Consider the following 21,783-nt stretch of genomic DNA (forward strand, 5'->3'; position numbering starts at 1 on the left):
AATATAATAAATAATAAACTATTCAACCCCATTACTATGCAATTACAAAGAAATTACTATGTAACACTATGTTAATACAATGTTGTTACTACAGTAATATAGTGTTGCTACAACTTCATGTAAAGTAGGTAGTAGTAGATTCTTGGTTCTATTTCTCGTTTTTATATCTTGTAATAAATAATGTGTGTGTGTGTGTGTGTGTGTGTGTGTGTGTGTGTGTGTGTGTGTGTTCTCCATCCACCAGCCATGCCTGAGTGTCCAGAGAATAGTCACTACGAGCTGTGTGGGAGCGCTTGCCAGGCCACCTGTGAAGACCCAGACGCTCCCTCCAGGTGCACAGCCAGCTGTGTGGAGACCTGCACCTGTAACCAGGGCTACTTCCGCAGCGGCAACAAGTGTGTCCCCAAGACCCAGTGTGGCTGCCAGTACCAGGGCCACTACGTGGAGGCTGGAGCCTCCTTCTGGGGCGACGAGAACTGCACCAAAAGCTGCAACTGCAGCTCCACCGGAGGTCAGGTGGACATCCAGGAGAAAAGCTGCCCGCTCGGGCAACACTGCCAGGTGGTGGATGGGATCAGAGGCTGCCACCCGATGACCTACGCCACATGCTTGGTGTCTGGTGACCCTCACTACCTGACCTTCGACGGGCAACGCTATGACTTCCAGGGCACCTGTGTGTATCAGATGGCAGGTGTCTGCTCCAAGGACGCCAGCCTGGAGAAGTTTGACGTTCTGGTGCAGAACGATGGGAGGAATAAGAAGACGGGGTCGGTCACCAAGCTAGTGGAGGTCCAGGTGTATGGATACACCATTGTCGTCAATAAAGAACATCCAGGCTTTGTGATGGTAAGAGCTTTGAGCTTCCCTTGTACAGTAAACACTGTCTTATTTATCGTCATATTCTGTCATTTTGCTCTGTGATACATTTTCTATTGTTTCGAAACAACAGTGGATCGAACAACATACACAGACAAAAACACACACACACACACACAGACAAAACACACACACACACACACACACACACACACACACACACACACACACAGACATACACACACACACACACACACACACACACACACACATACACACACACACACACACACACACACACACACACACACACACACACACACATACACACACAATCATAAAACCATCAATCATTCAAGAGTCTACACTTCATTGATGCTCTTCTTAATTGTTGTCTTCTCTTATTCACCTCATGAGCTGCGTCGCCCTCAACTGTCCTTTTTTAATCATTTTATCATTCAAAATATTCATAAAAATATCTTAACTTAAACATACATTATATAGCCAACCAATATATAGGTTGAGGTTCTATCGATACACCTGGTTCTTCTTCTCTTATTACAGATCAATGGTGAACTGGTCAACATCCCTGTGACGCTGTACAACAACAAAGTCTACATTTACAAGAGCGGTTGGTTCGCCGTAATCGAGACAGATTTTGGCGTGAAGGTCTCCTACGACTGGAACAGCGTATCCTTCGTCACCGTCCCCAACACCTACACCGGCGCCACATGCGGCCTGTGTGGCAACAACAACCATAACGCCACTGACGACCTGCAGATGAAGGACGGGAAGATGGCCGCCACTGTGGAGGAGCTGGGTCAGAGCTGGAGGACGGCCACTATACCTGGCTGTGTGGACGGCTGCAAAGGCCCCTGTCCCGACTGTAACATCACCCAGAGGGCTCAGTATGCCACTAACAAGTACTGTGGTGTGATCAGTGACCCGACAGGGCCGTTCCGTGACTGCCACTCCAAGGTGGACCCGGCAGGCTTCCTCCAGGACTGTGTATATGATGTGTGTCTCTACCAGGGGGGCAGGAACATGCAGTGTAAGACCCTGACAGCGTACACTGCTGCCTGCCAGGCGAAAGGAGCAACCATCTACCCATGGAGGTCCACTCAGTTCTGTGGTGAGTGCAGTGGTTTGGTTTGGTTTGGTTTGGTTTGGTTTGGTTTGGTTTTGTAATCTGTTTTTTGGTGGAAGACAAACAGGACTAACACAAAAATGTAAAACAAAAATGAAGTAAAAAAAATAGTATTGTCTCCTCTTTCCTAAATAACACTTCAATGTTCCCCTAGATGCCCAGTGCCCTGCCAACGGTCATTATGAGTTGTGTGCCAGTGGCTGTCCAGACACATGTCAGACCCTGTCTGCCCCTTCTGGCTGTGGAGCTCTGTGCAAGGAAGGCTGTTTCTGTGACAAGGGCTTCCTTCTCAGTGGAGACCAGTGCGTTCCCCCCGCCCAGTGTGGTTGTCTGTATAAAGACAGATACTACAATAACGGACAAGTCTTCTTCCCCAATGGACTCTGTGAGCAAGAGTGCACATGCAACGGCACGGTAAGAATGAATAATGGAGAAGTATTCTCTTCCTTGCTGTTACTGTGTGTGAACCTTTTTAGACAAATATCTAGCATGTTATGTGGTATCTAATCTAACTATCATTTCCAGGTGGAGTGTAAGCAGGTCACTTGTGGACCCGGTGAGAAATGTGATGTGAAGAACGGGGTAAGAGCGTGCCAGCCCATTGGTAAGGCGACCTGCTCCATCTCTGGCGACCCTCATTACAACTCCTTTGACAACAGCACCTATGACTTCCAAGGCACCTGCACCTACATTGCAGCCAAAGCCTGCCACCTAGAGGGCACTCGTCTCACCCCCTTCACTGTGGTGGTGGAGAACGAGAAGTGGTACACCATGTCGGCAGATCCGATGGTGTCAGTGGCCAAGCTGTTGGCGGTAGAGGTCTATGGAGACATCCTGATTCTACGTAGGAGCCAGATCGGAATGGTCATGGTATGTACTCTACCGTGGAGGCTGGTGGAGGTTGAAATGGGAGGAAGGGCTCATTGTAATATATGGAATGGAATGAGGAATGGTAAACATATAAACACGTGTGTTTGATACAATTCCCTATTCCATTTCATGCATTATAATGAGCTCGTCCTCCGATTGGCCCGTCCTCCGGCCTCCCCTGGTACTGTATGGACTGTATCGCCATACTTATTGTGCGTTTGTGCTCCATTGATTGATGACTATCCCTTCCAGTAGTTGTAGTCATAACGGGTGAAATATAATTTTGTGAAATTCCATACATTTTCAAATCCAGATTTTGTCACATCTATAATATGTAAACTCAGAAATATTTTTGTTTAATTGCAGCAGAGTAGTAAATTAGCAGCCTGGAATGGTGTAATGAGAAGTGGGTCTAGACTGAAACATATGAAGCAGAAGCAATGAATGAGTGAATGAGTCTGTGTTGAATTAAGAGCGACATTTCTTCTCCAGGTCAACGGGGTCATGACCAACCTCCCCCTGAGCCTTCACGACGGAGCTGTGCAGGTTTACCAAGATGGAACCAACGACGTCATCATGACAGACTTCGGCCTGAGAGTGACATACGACCTTGTCTACCACGTCACCGTCACTGTCCCCGGCAACTACCGCAGCAAAACCTGCGGCCTGTGCGGTAACTTCAACGACAACAAAGCGGACGAGTTCCAGCTTCCTGATGGCCAGGCCGCCAAGGACGTGAAGGTGTTCGGGGCGGCCTGGAAGGTGGCCGTGCCGTGCCCGGGGTTGTGTGTGAGGACGGCTGCAGCGGAGACTTCTGTCCCAAGTGTGTCCACTCCAAGAAGGCCGCGTTTGAGGCGGATTGCAGTATCATCACGGATCCCCAGGGTCCCTTTGCCACGTGTCATGATGAGATAGACCCCGCCTCTTACTACAGAAACTGTGTCTATGACATATGTCTGGCGGAGGGGAACAGGAGCATGCTGTGTCATGGTGTCGCTGCTTATATGTTAGACTGCCAGGACGTCGGGGTGAAGATCAAGAGCTGGAGAACACCAACGTTTTGTTGTGAGTCTCTCACTTTGTTTTTTATTTACTGATTTATATAGACCCAGTTTTCTGCTATTCATGGCACATGATTAAAGGGATAGTTCACCCAAATTACAAAATCACACATTTGGTTTCTTAGCCTGAAATGAGTCTTTGGACAGGCTTGAATCCACACTTTGCCTGAATCATCTCAATGTCATTTAAATCAAGTCTAGTATTTCAAAGAATTTGGGATGATTTGGACATGAAATTTCAAACATGCTAATTTAGGGTGCATTGACTTCCATTGTTTTTTGGTAATGAAAAAGTGCTAGCGGTTAGTGACAGTGCCCAGATAAACAAAACCAAAATGTGGATTGAAGTTTGTGCCTCTCCATAGACTCCTTTCAGGGTAAGGAACCAAATATGTGATTGTGTAATTTGGGGGAACCATCCATTCAAGAATACCTCCCTTTCTACAAGCAAATATAAGCAACCTTAACCAGATGTTCTCCCAAATTACATTTCAAGATGTCCACGCACAAAAGTATTTAAAGTTTACATTTTGGACTGAATTATCCTATCTTATTTCCACAGCATACTCCTGTCCTGCTAACAGCCACTACCAGGTCTGTTCTGAGGCCTGTGCCTCCCCGTGCCCTGGCCTCTCTGACACCATCTCCTGCCCCACCACCTGTACTGAGGGCTGTGCCTGTGACTCTGGCTTCTACTTCAATGGGACTGGCTGTGTCAGCTATGACCAATGCAGCTGCTATTCTGAAGGACGCACCTACAGGGTGAGAGCACCATAAACTGAACATCGAAAGATGAGCAAAGTGGTCGTGTACTGTACATGTCTTGAATGTCTTTTGTTATTTTCATTCTTGTGTTTTTTACTACTTATTTGTATTACCTGTTTTTATTACCTTTTTTGTTACCTATTCACCTTCGTTATTCATTCTGTCTTGTTTTTAAAATTTGATAAAAAATCGAATACATAATTCAAACCCATATTTGTGTAAATATCATCTGAAACTAATTATGGAATTGAGAATTGCTCATCGCTGAGAGAATAACTCTCTAAATGTCTTTAAATGTCTTGTTTGATATGCCTGTTTCTCCAGATAGGGGAATCTGTGATGTCAGACAACTGCCTTGCTATCCACACCTGCCAGTCGTCTGGCGTGGTCCTGACCGAGTCCACATTGTGCAGCATTGATGAGAGCTGCCAGGTCAAGGATGGCGTCCGTGGCTGCTACCCCAGACAGTGCACCCTGAAGGCCGGTGGCGCCTTTACTCCGTTCAGCGGCACCGGCGGCACCATCACAGCCGTGGGGGCCTATGAGTTAGTCATGGTCTGTGACCAGGCCCCGGGGGCAGAGTGGTTCAGAGTGGTGGTGAAGATGGAGGAGTGTGGGAAGGCCGGTGTCAACAGTGTCATTGCTCTGTACGTCTTCTTTGATAACCAGATGATCACTGTCAACAGTCAACTTGAAACCTGGGTAAGTAGTCATCTAGATACTGTATGCTCTGTTGAGATTGGTGGAGATCAAATGGTATGCTTATTAAGCCTTTGAATCAAAGATAATGGACTGTAATCGAATAAGACAAAAACAAATAATCTTTGTTTGTGTTGATTCTGGTGGGCCGAGGATCCATTTAACTTGATTGTCTCTAGGAGACTTCCATGCTGTCAATCACTCTGGTCTTTAACTGACACATCCAATCTACACACACAGGTCAATGGTAAGGCAGTGGTTCTCCCCAGTGTGATGACAAATGGCATCTCAGTGAAGGTCTCTGACCAGACATTGACGGTTGAGAAGACGTCCGCGCTTCAGGTGTCCTACAGCCTCTCCCAGGAGGTCATTATTACCGTGAGCGAAAGCATGGCTGACAAGGTGTGTGGAGCTTGTGGAAGGATGACTGGAGCTAAAGCCTCCTTCCTCCTACGAGAGTACATGTCTGGATGGATAGCCCCTGACTTCCCCCAATGGTAAGCCACATTTCAGAGGGATTGAGAAATTATAGCCCAAGACCACATTCAAAGGGTGGCTAAGAGGTTTAAAGTGCAATCCACCACCAACATAATACTAAGGATCACTGTTCATAAGAATTATGACACAGTGTTGTATCAACGAGGGGAGGCTGGTGAAGGTAGAAATTGGAGGACAGGTTCATTCAACGTTTGATACCATTCCTCATTCCATTCCATGCATTACAATGAACCTGTCCTCCAATTTCTACCTTCACCAGCCTCCCCAGTTATCAACTCCCCATCACGTTACATTAGCAATAATGCTCTGTCACATGCTAGTGAATGATCAGCTGGACTCATGGTAAATTCTCTCCTTTGTTTCTAATGCAGTGGTGTGTGACATTGAGGAAGATGCTTCAACTAAAGAACAGTCTACTACTGAAAAATTCCACTCAGCATACAGATTACCTACATTTCTGTAATACTCGGTCAATGATTTTTTTCACATTCGATTATTCACGAGACATTCCATTTTCTCATTCCGTTTTTCTCCTCACAGATTCACATAATTCCAAAACATCTGTTCCAAAGATATAATCAAACAAACCAATTATGTACTATGGCCCATGCAGATAATGGTTTTCTAGGATAACTCAATTTATGATTCCTCTTGTGAAGTAAAATATGTAAGGTCTGAGCTGATTGATATTTATTTATACACAATAATTAATCAAAGCAAGAGCATGCATATGTGAACTGGTCCCTAACCAAGGACTTAAAACAACTGTGTGGAACCAAGTGTTCCAACCTCAGTCTGGCTTGATGATCATTCCCAGTCTGAGGAGCACAGTAGCTAAAAGCAGTTTTTCCTAATTCTGTAGACACCTGTGGGACATTAAAAAGTAGCAAGCTCTGACAGCGTGTCTGATCACCACTAGGTCGCCATAAAAGCAATGATGTGAGGTAAAATGGGAGTTTTAAAAGAACTGCTTTATATACAAATAAAATCCAATGATATGACAATAAAGTCTTGAATCTTGATATTGATTTTGTGTTCTTTTATGGAATATGCTGTCTTGCAACTGATTGAATTGGGCCCTACATCAAAGGTTTAGAAGCTGATTCTAAATTGACGTACAGGAGCATTTAGCCAGAAAACATAATAATTTGCTATCTAAATGCTCTTTGGTTATTCAAAAAAGAAGGTTGAGATATGCGTTATTATGTGTTAAATTGCATGGGATGCATTAATGGTCAAATCAGGCTGTCAGGCTGACAGACAAGAAGACATGGATATTTGAGATTCACTCAGCACTATAATGAAACATGAAAGCAAAATATACAAAATATTATACTCTCATTGCATGTTCCTCCATATAAAATATATGTAAAATCATGTTTTGGTGATCAGTATAATGCAAGCTTTCTCTTTACTCTTACTAACATTCACTATGCCCAAAACAGTTTTGCTATGCCACCACAAAGGGAACCATGTAGGCCTGCCATTTGTATGCACAATCACATTCTATAATAAATGCCATTTAGATTAGATTAGATTAGATTCAACTTTATTGTCATTGTGCAGAGTACAAGTACAGAGACAACGAAATGCAGTTAGCGTCTAACCAGAAGTGCAAAATAGCAGAAGTGCAATGAACAGTATTTACAGGTAGTGCAATATATGAGCAGTAAGTAGTGCAGTATAATATAAGTAGTGCAGTGTAAGCAGTATATGAGTAAGCATTAGCATTATAGCAGAGTAAATAAGTTACAGTATGAACAGTGTAGCAGCATATGAACTGTATAGTAATGCAGTCTAGCAGTATATATGTATTAACAGTAACATGAGGTAGATAGCAGAATAAATATAAATATGGAATGCCGTATGAACAGTATAAACAGGTATGTACAGTATGTGCAGAGTATTAACAGTAGTATTAAGAAAAATATAAAGATATGTGCATTATGTGCATTATGAACAGTATGAACAGTATGGACAGAAGAGCAGTGGTATTGAGTAAGAGCAGGGGAGGGGAGTGATAGTGCAATTGTCCGGGTGGGGGGGGGGGGGGGTTGCAGGGGTTGCAGGGGTAGTAGGTTGTCAGGTAGGTGCAGTGTTCAAGTTCAGCAGGGTGACAGCCGCAGGGAAGAAGCTGCCTCTGAACCTGCTGGTTCGGGTGCGGAGAGACCTGTAGCGCCTCCCGGAGGGGAGTGGGGTGAAAAGTCTGTGGTTGGGGTGAGAAATGTCCTTGACGATGCTGCGTGCCTTACGCAAGCATCGTTTGCCCTGGACAGCTTCGATGGAGGGGAGTGAGGAACCGGTGATGCGTTGGGCAGTTTTCACCACCCTCTGCAGTGCTTTCCGGTCAGATGCCGAGCAGTTGCCATACCATACTGTGACACAGTTGGTAAGGATACTCTCGATGGTGCAGCGGTAGAAGTTCACCAGGATCTGAGGAGACAGATGTACCTTCTTTAGTCTCCTCAGGAAGAAGAGACGCTGGTGAGCCTTCTTTATCAGGGTGGAGGTGTTGAGGGTCCAGGAGAGGTCCTCAGAGATGTGGACACCCAGAAACTTGAAGCTGGTGACTCGCTCCACCTCAGTCCCGTTGATGAGGATGGGGGTGTGTGCGCCAGCTTTAGACTTCCTGAAGTCCACAATGAGCTCTTTGGTCTTCCTGGTGTTGAGAGCCAGGTTATTTTCGTTGCACCACACTGTTAGGTGCTGGACCTCCTCCCTGTAGGCCGACTCATCGTTGTTGCTGATGAGACCAATCACTGTTGTGTCGTCTGCAAACTTAACAATGGTGTTTGAGCCATGTACAGGTGTGCAGTCGTAGGTGAAGAGGGAGTAAAGGAGGGGGCTCAGCACACAGCCTTGTGGAACGCCGGTGTTCAGGGTGAGGGTTGAGGAGGTGTGGTTGTGAAGCCTAACAGACTGCGGCCTGTTGGTTAGGAAGTCCAGAATCCAGTTGCAGAGGGAGGAGTTGATGCCCAGTTGCCTGAGTTTGGAGATCAGTTTGGATGGGATGATGGTGTTGAATGCTGAACTGAAGTCAATAAACAGCATTCTCACATAAGAGTTAGTCTTGTCAAGGTGGGACAGGGCGGAGTGAAGTGCCGTTGAAATGGCATCCTCTGTACTCCTGTTCTGCCGGTAGGCGAATTGAAAGGGGTCCAGTGTGGGTGGTAGGCAGGTCTTGAGTTAGCAGACCAAAGCAATGTACAGTACAGCGAGTGCATACATTTAATGTATATATGGTCCCAGTGGGAATCAAACCCAGAACCTTAGCATTGCTCGTGCCATGTTCCACCAACGAGTCACCCAGGACCTACAACCTGTTTCAATGAATACTTTATCCTTGTACACCAGGGGGCGCTGGTGAAGGGAGAAATCAGATGGACTCATTGTAATGCATGGAACAGAATAAGGAATAAACAATTCCTCATCAAATTCCATGCATTACAATGAGCCTGTCCTTTCTACCTCCATCAGCGCCCCTTGGTGTACAGAACATGACAAAGCTCACCTATTCGAGATTATCATCTGGAAAAGTACAAAAGAGAGGCAAAGAGAACACATCAGCGTTTGCTCATTGTAGAAACTTTATTTTTTTATTGCCTTTTACAGAATGTAAACAGAAAATGGACGAAGCTGAGAACAGTTTTTCTTACAGATGCTGAGATGTTGGTCGCAGATGTTCACACAGGACTGGAATAAAATACACAGTGTGTTAAAAGAATTGAAGAGCACCTGAGTGTCACACAGAGAAATAACACAACCAGGGACCCAACTCTGGAAGTCAACTGAAAATTAATATGAACGTTTCTGTTCATATTTTTTAATTAATCTACAATGCAATAGAGCCCTTAATAAATTACAAGCTTTTCCATGCAATACATACAGTATATATGCAGATCACTCACCAGGTAGGGAAGTCAGGTGCGGCCCAAGAATTCATGTAAGCCTGCATGGTCTGTTGGATGAAGGTGTCCACTCCGGCCTCTTTAGTGGCAATGGGTTGTCCACAAGCTCCACACACCTTGTTAGCCATGCTTTCGCTCACGGTAATAATGACTTCCTGGGAGAGGGTGTAGGACACCTGAAGCGCAGACTTCTTCTCGATCAGAACCGCCTTCTCAGCGACCGTGACGGAGATCCCGTTTTTCTGCAGGCTGGGGAGAGGCACCTCCTTACCGTTGATCTGTAAACAGAAAGAAGAAGAAGAAGAAGAAGAAGAAGAAGAAGAAGAAGAAGAAGAAGAAGAAGAAGAAGAAGAAGAAGAAGAAAAACAATTGATGAAGCATGCAAGTGATGCATGGATTGAGCTGGGTTAGAGTTAATCTATAAACTCTCTCTATATACAGTATATAAGCTTGAATCAAGGCCTTTTTTCAATAGACTAGGGACCTTTCACATGGATGACCCAAGTGTCTACCATTAAACAAAGATGACACATGATATGTGACATTTGGGCTTACAAGTCAGTCAACCAGATCCTAATCACAAAAGAGTGATTCTAAAGCACCTCTGTTACAGAAACCCATTCCATAAATGAATACATACAGTATATCTACTGTATGAAGTTACTTACCCAGGTTTCATGTTTGCTGTTGACACTGATAAACAGGTTGTCAAAGAAGACGTACACAGCAAGGACACTGTTGACACCGGCCTTCCCACACTCCTCCATCTTCACCACCACCCTGAACCACTCCAGCCCCAGAGTCTTGTCGCAGACCTTCAGTAACTGATAGGACCCCTCTGCTGTGATGGTGCCTGGGGACCCGTTGAACGGAGTGATGGTGCCACCATTCTTCACGGTGCACTGTGTGGGATAGCAACCACGCAGGCCTTTCTTCACTTGGCAGCTGTCGCCGTTGTTGCACGTGTGCTGATGACATTCCACCCTGCCAGAGGCCATGCAGGTGCACAACTCCATACAGTCCTGAGATAACAGAGACTCCCCAATCTGAAGCAGAGGAGTAGTTGGAATAGCATATTGTTATAGTGTTTTACACTGTATTTTTATGTCTTTAAGACTTTTATATATGCATAGCATGTATGAAATGTGCTATGTATAAATAAAGTTTGATTTGATTTGACTTGATTATTAAGACAGCTTTAGAAGGACACATTTTTATAAGGATCCATAGCCTATCAATCAGTTGACATGTGATCATATATGCATAGCCTATGACATGATTTAAATAATAAAATACACATGGTTGTGATTCTTTAATCGATAGAAAAACATTTCCTAATATTCTTCATGACAGTAATGTGGATTGCTAGAATGTGTAAACACAACACACAAATGTGTAACCCCACCTTGTAGGTGATCCCATCGAAGTAGCAGCTGCACTGGTCCCAAGGCACACAGCCAGTCCCATTGAAGTAGTATTCTGGGTTGCAGGCACAGCCCTCAGCGCAGGTGGTGGGGCAGGAGATGGTGTCAGAGAGGCCAGGACACGGGTAGTCACAGGTCTCAGAACAGACCTTGTAGTGGCTGTTAGCAGGACAGGACAAGGCTGCACAAGAGAAGGTTATTTTGAGATTAGACCATTGGATGCTGGTAGAAATCAGATGACAGGCTCATTGTAATGCGTAAAACAGAACGGTATCAAACACGTGTTTGATACCATTCCTCATTCCGTCCAATGCATTACAATGAGCCTGTCCTCCAATTTCTACCTCCACCAGCCTCTCTTGTATTAGACATGCTATCATGTCCTTCTATGACACTTTCACCCCTTCAGACAAAGGAAGGAAAAGCCTGTCTTCACCTGGTACATTAGCTGCTCCTCAATGCTATATTTCTGTTTGTGTTGCCGGAATAAAGCAAATCTACCATGTGGAGGCTTTTCCTTTTTTTGTCAATAGCATTTTTGTCCAGAGCTGGTTTTCCCATTTCTTGGGATGTGCATGTGACCTTCCATTATACCTTCACCCACCCGTCTCTATCAGGGGAGGCTGAAGGGGACAGAAATAGAAGGACGGGCATATTATAATGCATGGAATTGAATGAGGAATGGTATCAAACCTGTGTGATTGATACCATTCCCCATTTCGTTCCATGCATTACAATGAGCCAATCCTGCTATTTCTACCTCCACCAGCCTCCCTTGGTCTCTATACAGACTCAAAGTAACATGGGTTCCAGTCTTCAGGTTACTGGATACTTACGGCAGAACTGTGGCGTTCTCCAGACTCCGATCTTCACCCCAACGTTCTGGCAGTCCATCATGTAGGCTGCTATGCTGAGACAGAGGGTGTTCCGGTCCCCTTTGGCCAAACACACGTCGTAGACGCAGTCTCTGTAGTAGGAGGCGGGGTCTATCACACTTTGACAGGCAGCGAAGGGACCCTGGGGGTTCTTGATGATACTACAGTCCTTCTCAAACACAGGCTTCTTCTTTGCATCACACTTGGGACAGAAGTCTCCACTGCAGCCGTTCTCACAAACCACCCCGGATACGCCCACCGCCCAGGCAGCTCCGAAAGCCACCACGTCCCTGGTCTCCTTCCCATCAGGCATCCGGAGGTCATCGTCCTTCCGGTCGTTGAAGTTACCGCACAGGCCGCAGGTCTTGCCGCGGTAGTTGCCGGGGACAGTGACGGTGACGTGGTAGACGAGGTCGTAGGTCACTCTCAGGCCGAAGTCTGTCATGATGACGTCGTAGGTTCCGCCCTGGAAAACCTGCACGGCTCCGTCGTGAAGCCTCAGGGGGAGGTTGGTCATCAACCCGTTCACCTGGATAATCACAGTGGCAACAGGTCCATGAATTGTCACAGCCTTGTGTTATTATTATTATTATTATTATTATTGGCTATCATCCATGGTAAATTCTAGTCTCTATCCTCAGTCTCTTTTACTGTATCATCTTTTACCAAAGTTATTTGTCAAAAATGTATTCTCTTTCATTGATAAAAAGTGAAAAATTAAATATACTTGTCAGGGTTTGTCATTTGCTTTCTTACTGTCTTACATTTTATATTGTGATCCATCTATGTGAAAAAAAACAATCAGATATTAATCACAAAAAAATACATGTACTAACCATGACCATTCCGATCTGGTTCTTGCGTAGAATCAGGACGTCTCCATAGACTTCTACAATCACCAGCTTGGCCACTGACACCATCGGATCTGCCGACATGGTGTACCACTTCTCGTTCTCCACCACCACAGTGAAGGGGGTGAGACGAGTGCCCTCTAGGTGGCAGGCTTTGGCTGCAGTGTAGGTGCAGGTGCCTTGGAAGTCATAGGTGCTGTTGTCAAAGGAGTTGTAATGAGGGTCGCCAGAGATGGAGCAGGTCGCGTTTCCGAAGGGCTGGCACGCTCTTACCCCGTTCTTCACATCACATTTCTCACCGGGTCCACAGGTGACCTGCTTACACTCCACCTGGACAGAGTAGTAAAACGCACTGCTATGAGCACCACAGTGCAATTGTAGAACACCTTTTTTTGGTAGTAGAATCCATTCTTTAGCAATGAGAACATGCCATCAAAATGAGAATACTATCAACTCAATATGATTGAGTTGATATTAACACTCCACAAAAGGAGTAGGTTTTTTTATGAGGCGAGATTAATCTAATCAAGGCTTAAACAAAGCCGTTCAATTGCTCAAATACTGCAATCATAAATGATTGCTTAAATAACAACTGCAGTGCTCTAATAGGAATTCAGCTTCTATTGATCTATTGAATCACTATCTAAACAAAGATACAGAATTTTGACCAAAATAAAACAATATGTGACATTAAGACATGCTATACCCATGCCAATATAAACCTACCGTGCCGTTACAGATACACTCCTCCTGACAGAGTCCATTGGGGAAGAAGACTTGTCCTTTCTTGTAGTATCTGTCTTTATACAGACAACCACACTGGGCGAGGGGAACGCACTGGTCTCCACTGAGAAGGAAGCCCTCGTCACAGACCCATCCCTCCTGGCACAGAGCCTTACAGCCGGCAGGGGCGGACAGCCTGTCACACGTTGCAGGGCAGCCGTCGGCACACACCTCATAGTGACTGTGGGGAGGGTGTTTGAAACCTGCAGACAAATACAATTAGTTGGTAAGGACAATAACTTACTGAATAGCATTGAGAAGGGAGAAAGTGTTTGCTATATAGAGACAAAGTTAATTGATTAAAGTTTGATTCATATTGGAAGCAGTTGACTGACACTGAACAGTACCACTGAAATAAAGGACTTTGGAAACTGGGGACTCAGACAATTGTAATATACATATGTTAAATTTCTACTTGCTGAAGAATATTACTTAAATATACTGGAGGCACAGTTTGGAATGTGTGACTCACTGCAGAAGTCTTTGGACCTCCATTCAAAGACCTCCACTCCCTTCTGCTGACAGACTGCAGTGTACGTCTGGAGGCTACTGCACAGCGAATCACCACGGCCGTTACTCAGACACACATCATAAACACAGTCCTCAAAGTAGCTGCTGGGGTCCACCACGGCGTGACAGTTACGGAATGGACCTTTGGGGTCCCGGATTCTACCACAGAAGGCGTCGGTCTCAAACTTCTCCTTCTGCGTGATGTCACAATTGGGACAGTGGTTCTTGTCTTTGCAGCCGTGGACGCAGCCGGGAATCTCTGCTACCCTCCAGCTCTGACCCAGCTCCTCCACAGTGGCGGCCAGCTTCCCGCCTTTCATCTTGAGGTCGTCTTTGGGGTTGAGGTTGTAGTTGCCACACAGGCCGCACATGGCTCCGGCGTAGGTGTTGGGGACTGAGATGGCTGCCGTCGACTGCCAGTCGTATGCCACTTTGACCCCGAAGTCCGTCTGGATCACGGCAGAGCCCGCACTCATGAACACGCCTACCCTACCGTCAGCCAGTTTGACTGGGAGGTTGGTGAGCTCTCCGTTTACCTGTGAAGGGAAACCAGAAGGTTTGAGGAGAGATTCAAGATGAAGATTCAAGATCTTATTGCCGTACCAACCGAGGATGTTAGGAATTGGTTTCAGTGCTACAGTAACTCATAAAAGGACAAGTCAGAAAACACATATACAAAAATACAATATTTATCACATCAAGAATAAACCTATAGAAAAGTTAAAAACCTCAATAATCCCTGCCCCAGACTTGAAAGAGTACAGGAAGGCAGTAGCAGGCATACAGGAGCAATAGCATTCTTATTTTATGAATACAGGCACTTTGCTTATACACATAGGTTAGTGGAGGCTGGTGGAGGTAGAAATCGAAGGACAGGCTCATTGTAATGCATGGACTTGAATGAGGGATGGTGTTTGATACCATTCCTCATTCCATTCCATGCATAACAATGAGCACGTTTTCTGCCTCTACCCGCCTCCCCTGACGCACGTAGCCTTCAGTACACAGTCACTCAAAATGAAAACGTGCCACTAACTTACCAAGATGGACCCTTTGTGTGTTTTGGTGATGACAATAGAGATCCCATAGACGTTGACCTCGACCAGCTTGGCACTGGATCCTGCTTGTTTACCACTGCCGTCGTTCTGCACCTGAACATCAAACTTCTCCAGGCTGGTGTCATTGGAGCAGACACCTGCCATTTGATACACACAGGTGCCCTGGAAGTTGTAATGGTGGTGGTCGAAGGTGCGGTAGTGGGGGTCTCCAGACACGCTGCATTCAGCGTAGGTCAGAGGCTGGCAGCCTCTAAGACCATCCACCACCTGGCACTCCTTCCCCAGAGGGCAGCCCGTTTTCTTACACTCCACCTGTCAATAAGTCAATCGACCAATCAATCAATCAATCAATCAATCAAACAAATGTATGTGTATAGCACTTTTTTACAGACAGTTTGTCTCTAAGTGCTTTACAACAATATAAACATTATAAACAACATAAAAAATATAAACAATATAAACAACAATGACAAACACCTGTCTGTTGATGCAGGTGCACCTCTGGATGCAGTTCTCTTCGCCCCAGAAGGAGGCTCCAGCCTCCACGTAGTGTCCTTTGTACTGGCAGCCACACTGGGTCTTGGGGACACACTTGTTGCCGCTGCGGAAGAAGCCCTGGTTACAGGTGCAGGCCTCCACACAGCTGGCTTTGCACCTGGAGGGAGCGTCTGGGTCTTCACAGGTGGCAGGGCAGGCGCTCCCACACAGCTCGTAGTGACTGTTCTCTGGACAATTAGGCATGGCTGACAGAGGGAGAAGTTCAGAGAAGGTTCAGCTTTCAGGGAACATACCTTAGTAATAGGCAATAGTAAGAAGATAGGACATGGATCTGATGTTTGAAAACAGTGTGTCACACCTTTGAGGGACTTTTAACACTGCTGGTATTACTACTTATGTTCACTAAGACTTCAATAATGATGATGGTAAGGTTTGCTGGTAACACTTTACACTAAGTTGCCCCTATACCTGTGTAGTAATGTTGTAATTACTCTAGTGACATTGGGGTATTAACATTTGCTTTATAGAAATGCAATATTAAATGGTAGAGTAAATGGAGTTGAGTGGTTTGCGTTATTACATAGATGGAGCATTTGTGTAAAATTCCATTTGTGTAATAACACAAACCAATCAACTCCAGTGCTATTCATTAATAAACCAATAACGAACATAATATGTAAAAGACTAACAATTACTAACAGTATATTGACGCAATGTTGTTACCATGGTTACTACAGCTTTACTACAGAGGTATAGGGGAAAGTTGGTGTAGTTCTAATGTGCCAAGCAGCCCCATTTCCTGATGATTTTAACATTTGTTCCATTCCTAACAGTCTCAGCTTTCTGTCTTGGTTACTCACGGCAATGAACTATGCCTCTCCAGTTGTGAACTTTGACCCCAGCCCTCTGGCAGACGTCGGAGTAGACCTGCAGGGTGTCACACAGGAACTTCAGCATCCCCTCGCCCATGCAGACGTCATACAGGCAGTTCTCATGGTAGGCTTTGGGCTCGATTACAGCATGGCAGTTCCCGAACGGTCCATCCATGACGCGCGTGAGCACCTCACAGAAGGCGCGATGAGCCAAGTGTTCAAACATCGATTCACTCTCGCAACTTCCGCACTGCCCCATGCACTCGTCTCGACAGTAGGCCTCACCTTCCACGCCTGGGACCTTCCAGCTCTTCCCCAGGGCCACCACGTCCTTGGCAGGGGAGCCGCTGGGGGTGGTGAGGTCGTCCTCCTGTTTACCGTTGAAGTTGCCACACAGACCGCACACCTTGCCTGCCAGGCTACCCGGCACGGTCACCATGAGATACTGCTCCCAGTCGTACTGCACCATCACACCAAAGTCTGTCTCCACGACAACGGAGAGCCCACTCTGGGTCACCTTCACTTTGCCATTGTCCAAGTTGATTGGGAGATTCCATAACTGGTAGTTGATCTAAACCAAAGGTGAGGGGGTTTAGTATAACATATGTGATGTCCAAGCTGTCAGTTACATAAAGTCAAAACACATTATACATAAAAAATAAATTATTATATTTTAAGGCACCTGGTAAACGAAAATAGCTCAACTAATTGTTACAATATTCAATTGTTGTGTAGACAATGGCACGGTGAGCAGGTGAAACGAAATGGTGAAACAAATTTGGCATTTACAATGGTAGACCTAACAACATCATTAGTATTTATAACCATATATTATATATAAAGAAATCAAGCAATGAGTGGTTGTTTTGAGTAAAATGTCAAGTTTATATACAGTAAAAACCCTCACTTACCCTGACAAGGCCCACCTCACCCCTGACAATGGTGATTGTGACGCCGTGGACCGTAATGATGACCTTGCCTACGAATGTAACCTTGGAGCCGGCCCGGTTCTCATTCTTGGCCTCCACCTCAAAGGCTGGGTGCTCCTGGTCAACATGGCAGTTCTTGGCCATGGTGTAGGTGCAGTTGCCCATGAAGTTGTAGTAGTGGCCGTCGAAGGAGCGGTAGTGGGGGTCGCCCATGGCCCAGCAGGTTCCTGCCTTCAGCTGCTGCTTCTTCACACACGTTGGGTCGTTGCTACCCTTCATTTGGCACTGTTCATCTTTAGGACATGTGATGCTGCTGCAATCACGTTTGGCTGAGGAGATGGAAGAGGGGAGGAGAGAAGAGGAGAGAAGAGGAGAGAGAAGAAAAGAGTAGAAGAGAGGAACGGAGAGGAGAGGGGACATATTTAATTTCATGATATATTATGATATACCACACATTACAGTATGTATGAGTATTTACATGTACTGCATGGATCTCACTGTGTTGCTTCATACACCCTTATTGACACAGTGCATCATGTGACCTACCTGGCGGGTTGCCAGTGGCTGGGGATCCGTACCCATTGGCCAAAGCCACACCAAAGCTGTAGATGGCGAACGGGGAGTCGGGATTGGCTATCTGCTTGAAGCTGGCTCCAGAATTGTATAAGACTTGAGTCCATGAGTACTCGCTTCCCTCTGCTCTCTGCCACTTGAGTTCTTTGGAGATATGAGTCTTGTCCAGCATTAACCCGGCCAGTTCAGTGCTCCGGGCCACGATGATGAACCCGTTGGTGAAGTCCATCTGCCCCTCCAGGGAGTAGGAGGTGCTGAACAGGTTTGTGGGCAGAATAGTCATCAGAAACGGGTCATAATACATGTTGTTGCTAATTTTGCCCCCGTTGAACTGAAACAGGACTTGGATGCCTTTGTCGGAGGCAAAGTGGATGGATTTTGGCCAGAAGGACGGGAGCTCACTGGTTTGTCCCGTTTTCAATGGTATCGTGAAGGTTGCACCACCTGTAGTCACATTGACGACGGTAGCCTGGGATGCTTGGATGAAAACGCTGTCGTATCGCTTCCCGTCACTTTTATAAGGCAGTGGTGCGATGATGAATTCCTTCCCCCAGCTAGTAACAGGAAGCAGCTGCTCATAGACATGGTTACACTCTGTGTATTTGTAGGTGCAGCTGTGACCTGTGGAGACTGCTACTGGGTGGGTAGAGGACACCTTGGAACCAGTCAGGTCGTCCAGGCTCTGGATTTGCACGCTCTCAAACGGCTCAAGGTCAAGGGTCAGCTTGCTCCCTGCTTGATATACCGTCTTCTGGAACTTCACTGTGGCTCTCAGGAGCACCACAACAGAGTTGCGATCCTTGTGGTTGGTGATGGAGAACTCCTTGAAGGTGCCTAAAGGGGTGCCCTTGGGGGTGAAGAGGTAGTACTCTGTCCCCCAGTCCTTGACGGGGTAGACTACAGAGGTGTCTGCTGTCCCGTCCTTGTAGTTGAGGGACAACACTGTGACCTCTTGGCTGGCTTCGATCAGGACAGTAGGACGGTTCCCAGTGCTACCAACCATCTCCACCCCATTGGGTAGCTGGAAGTTCACACCCTTACCTGGTTCAACTGTCTTCTCATAGACCTTTCCCAGGGCGCTCACCTTCACCTGAGTGCTGCCTTGTCTGGTTGTCGGAGCGGAGACTTCGATGACGAAGCGTGTGCCTTTCTGATAGTCGGACTTCCAATTTTCCATGAACCCTGTGGCGAATTCTGTCCCTGCTGGCCCGGCAGAGCAGAGTCCTGGAAAACAAACAAAAAACATTTTAAAAGATAACAGTCGAATCTGAGTAAGAAAACTGCTTTAGATATCAGTATTAGAAAGATAGGATTTATTTTTGATAAAACATGAATTCCAGATTTGTGGATCTAATTTAATTTAACCTCTTTGATACTGTCAGATGCTGACAAAGTTGAAAACTACCACCTCAGTTTAGTCTACAAGTGAAACTTGTTGCTTACAGTAATTTCACAAGACGTAAACAATAGCAGGTAATCTCTACATAATCTCTCAATTCAACATGGTTCCTTGTTATTCATGACAATATGGTCCTGTTATTTCACTTGTTTTGTCTACGCAATTATTTGTCCTTGTCAGACAAGATAGAAAGCTCAGGAACTCATCAGAACTTACCACCAAGCAGCAGAACCACAAAGCAATGCAGAAACCCCCTCATCCTCACGGCTAGAAATCTGAAAATATTAATTGTTATGCCATGACATCATACAACACACTCTCAATGAGATACTGTAGATGCAAAATATCCTGCCAAAGTAGATATTGGTTCTAATGTTAGGTCAGACCTTTATATTAAATTCCTCCATAACGTCTTAAAATCATCAAATATATATTCCAAACCTCCACACAAGTCATAGCCAATAGTTAAATGGTTAATGCAATGTTGCAGTGCAATCTCTCTCAGTAACTGTACCAATACAATAAAATAAAACTGTTTTCCATTCTATTACAGAGATTAACAGGTAGGCTTGTAACTGTTGAACCTCATAATTACAGTAGCTATATTGTAAAAACGTGTAATACACGAACACTCTACACATATAATCACACATGAAGTCTAGACATAAACTCTCCACTACATTCTCCTGAACTCCTGAACAATCTGATGTGTCCTTACCTAGACCTGGTGTCTGGCTTGGTGGGCTCCTGGATGGCTCGCCTTTTATTTGGTCAGGGTACTCCAGAGGAGCCAATGAGTGCAGAGGTGGCACCTGTGCCCTAGATGCCAGGACAGGTGTGCCAGGACAGGTGTGCCTCCCTTGCGCATGACAAACCATCCTGCCCTGTCCGGATGTTGGCAGGGGGGTCAGCCCCAGGAAAGGTTAACACCCTCACAATCTGAATGCCCTGTTTACTTTGCTGTTGTGTAGATTATATAATTACACAGTGCAACACCACTGTATGTAATACAGTCAATGCATATGTGAAATATATAATGATGGCATTAACTGCACAGATCAGCATGCAAATGAATATGAGACATTATATATATTATATTATGTATACATTATATTCAGATACACATACACTGTAGATATTATTCAGTAGATTCTTCTTCTGCAAGGTCAATGCATTAGGTTTTAACCACCTAGGGTTAACAGCTGTTCAATTCATGGTGTTCAGTGTTTTCCCACCTTGTTTCCTTTACATCCCTCTGTAACATGTATGTACATGCATCTATAATCTGTTAAATCAGGCTGCCTACTGTACAGGTAGGCGTTCCAACATCCCCGTATTACTTTCCAGTGAAATAAAGAAACTTCACAAATGACTGACTTAGTTTATCTTTCTCTAAGTCTCAAAACTATCTTGTAATTTAACCAGTGTTTTTCATGGAGCTAGTCTTAAGGATCAGTAATCAGAACAATGTAACACATTGATAGATTATAAAAATAAGATTAACTGAGGTCTGTGAAAATAAATGTTTCTCATAATGGAAAGAAAATATTCAGTCACAGTTGAATTGGCGAGAGAAGAGGTTTTTTAATCCAATATGAGTGATGTCTTCTGAAAGCTAGGAAAAGTGTGACTGATAACATTGAATTAGTTATTTATGTTTAGGGTGGTGAATATTCTTACACATTGTTGCATTGTTACCCTATCAGAAACCTTAAACCTCAAACCCAAAACAAAGAGTCCACATCAGAGGCTGAGAGAGAAACCTATGGTGTTAATAAGACAAATAACCATTGTATGGAGCAAAAAAAAAAAGCTAGTCTTAAGGATCAGTAATCAGAACAATGTAACACATTGATAGATTATAAAAATAAGATTAACTGAGGTCTGTGAGAATAAATGTTTCTCATAATGGAAACAAAATATTCAATCACAGTTGAATTGGCGAGAGAAGAGGTTTTTTGAATCCAATATGAGTGATGTCTTCTGACAGCTAGGAAAAGTGTGACTGATAACATTGAATTAGTTATTTATGTTTAGGGTGGTGAATAGTCTTAGCCATTGTTGCATTGTTACCCTATCAGAAACCTTAAACCTCAAACCCAAAAAAAAGAGTCCACATCATAGGCTGAGAGAGAAACCTATTGTTCGCTGGTGTTAATAAGACAAATAACCATTGTATGGAGCAAATATTACATCTCCTGGACGTTAGGTGGATAAAAGAGGAAATGATGGCACTCAGCATCTACT

The 21,783-nt window shown here is 45.0% G+C and overlaps 1 protein-coding gene across 1 annotated transcript; it reads left to right on the top strand.

Annotated features, from left to right (window-relative positions):
* Positions 1–246: 246 nt before the first annotated feature.
* Positions 247–3,858, top strand: LOC310815285 (IgGFc-binding protein-like; the record flags this gene model as incomplete). The annotated part of the gene is made up of 5 exons (XM_083685020.1): positions 247–846; positions 1,381–1,948; positions 2,118–2,377; positions 2,489–2,833; positions 3,326–3,858. The coding sequence occupies 5 exons, from the start codon at positions 247–249 to the stop codon at positions 3,746–3,748; spliced, it is 2,196 nt and encodes a 731-aa protein (XP_083541146.1). The 3' UTR covers positions 3,749–3,858.
* Between the last annotated feature and the right edge of the window lie 17,925 nt (positions 3,859–21,783).

The sequence above is a fragment of the Argentina silus genome (genome assembly GCF_951799395.1).
Source record: "Argentina silus genome assembly, chromosome: 14".
NCBI classification, from domain to species: domain Eukaryota; kingdom Metazoa; phylum Chordata; class Actinopteri; order Argentiniformes; family Argentinidae; genus Argentina; species Argentina silus.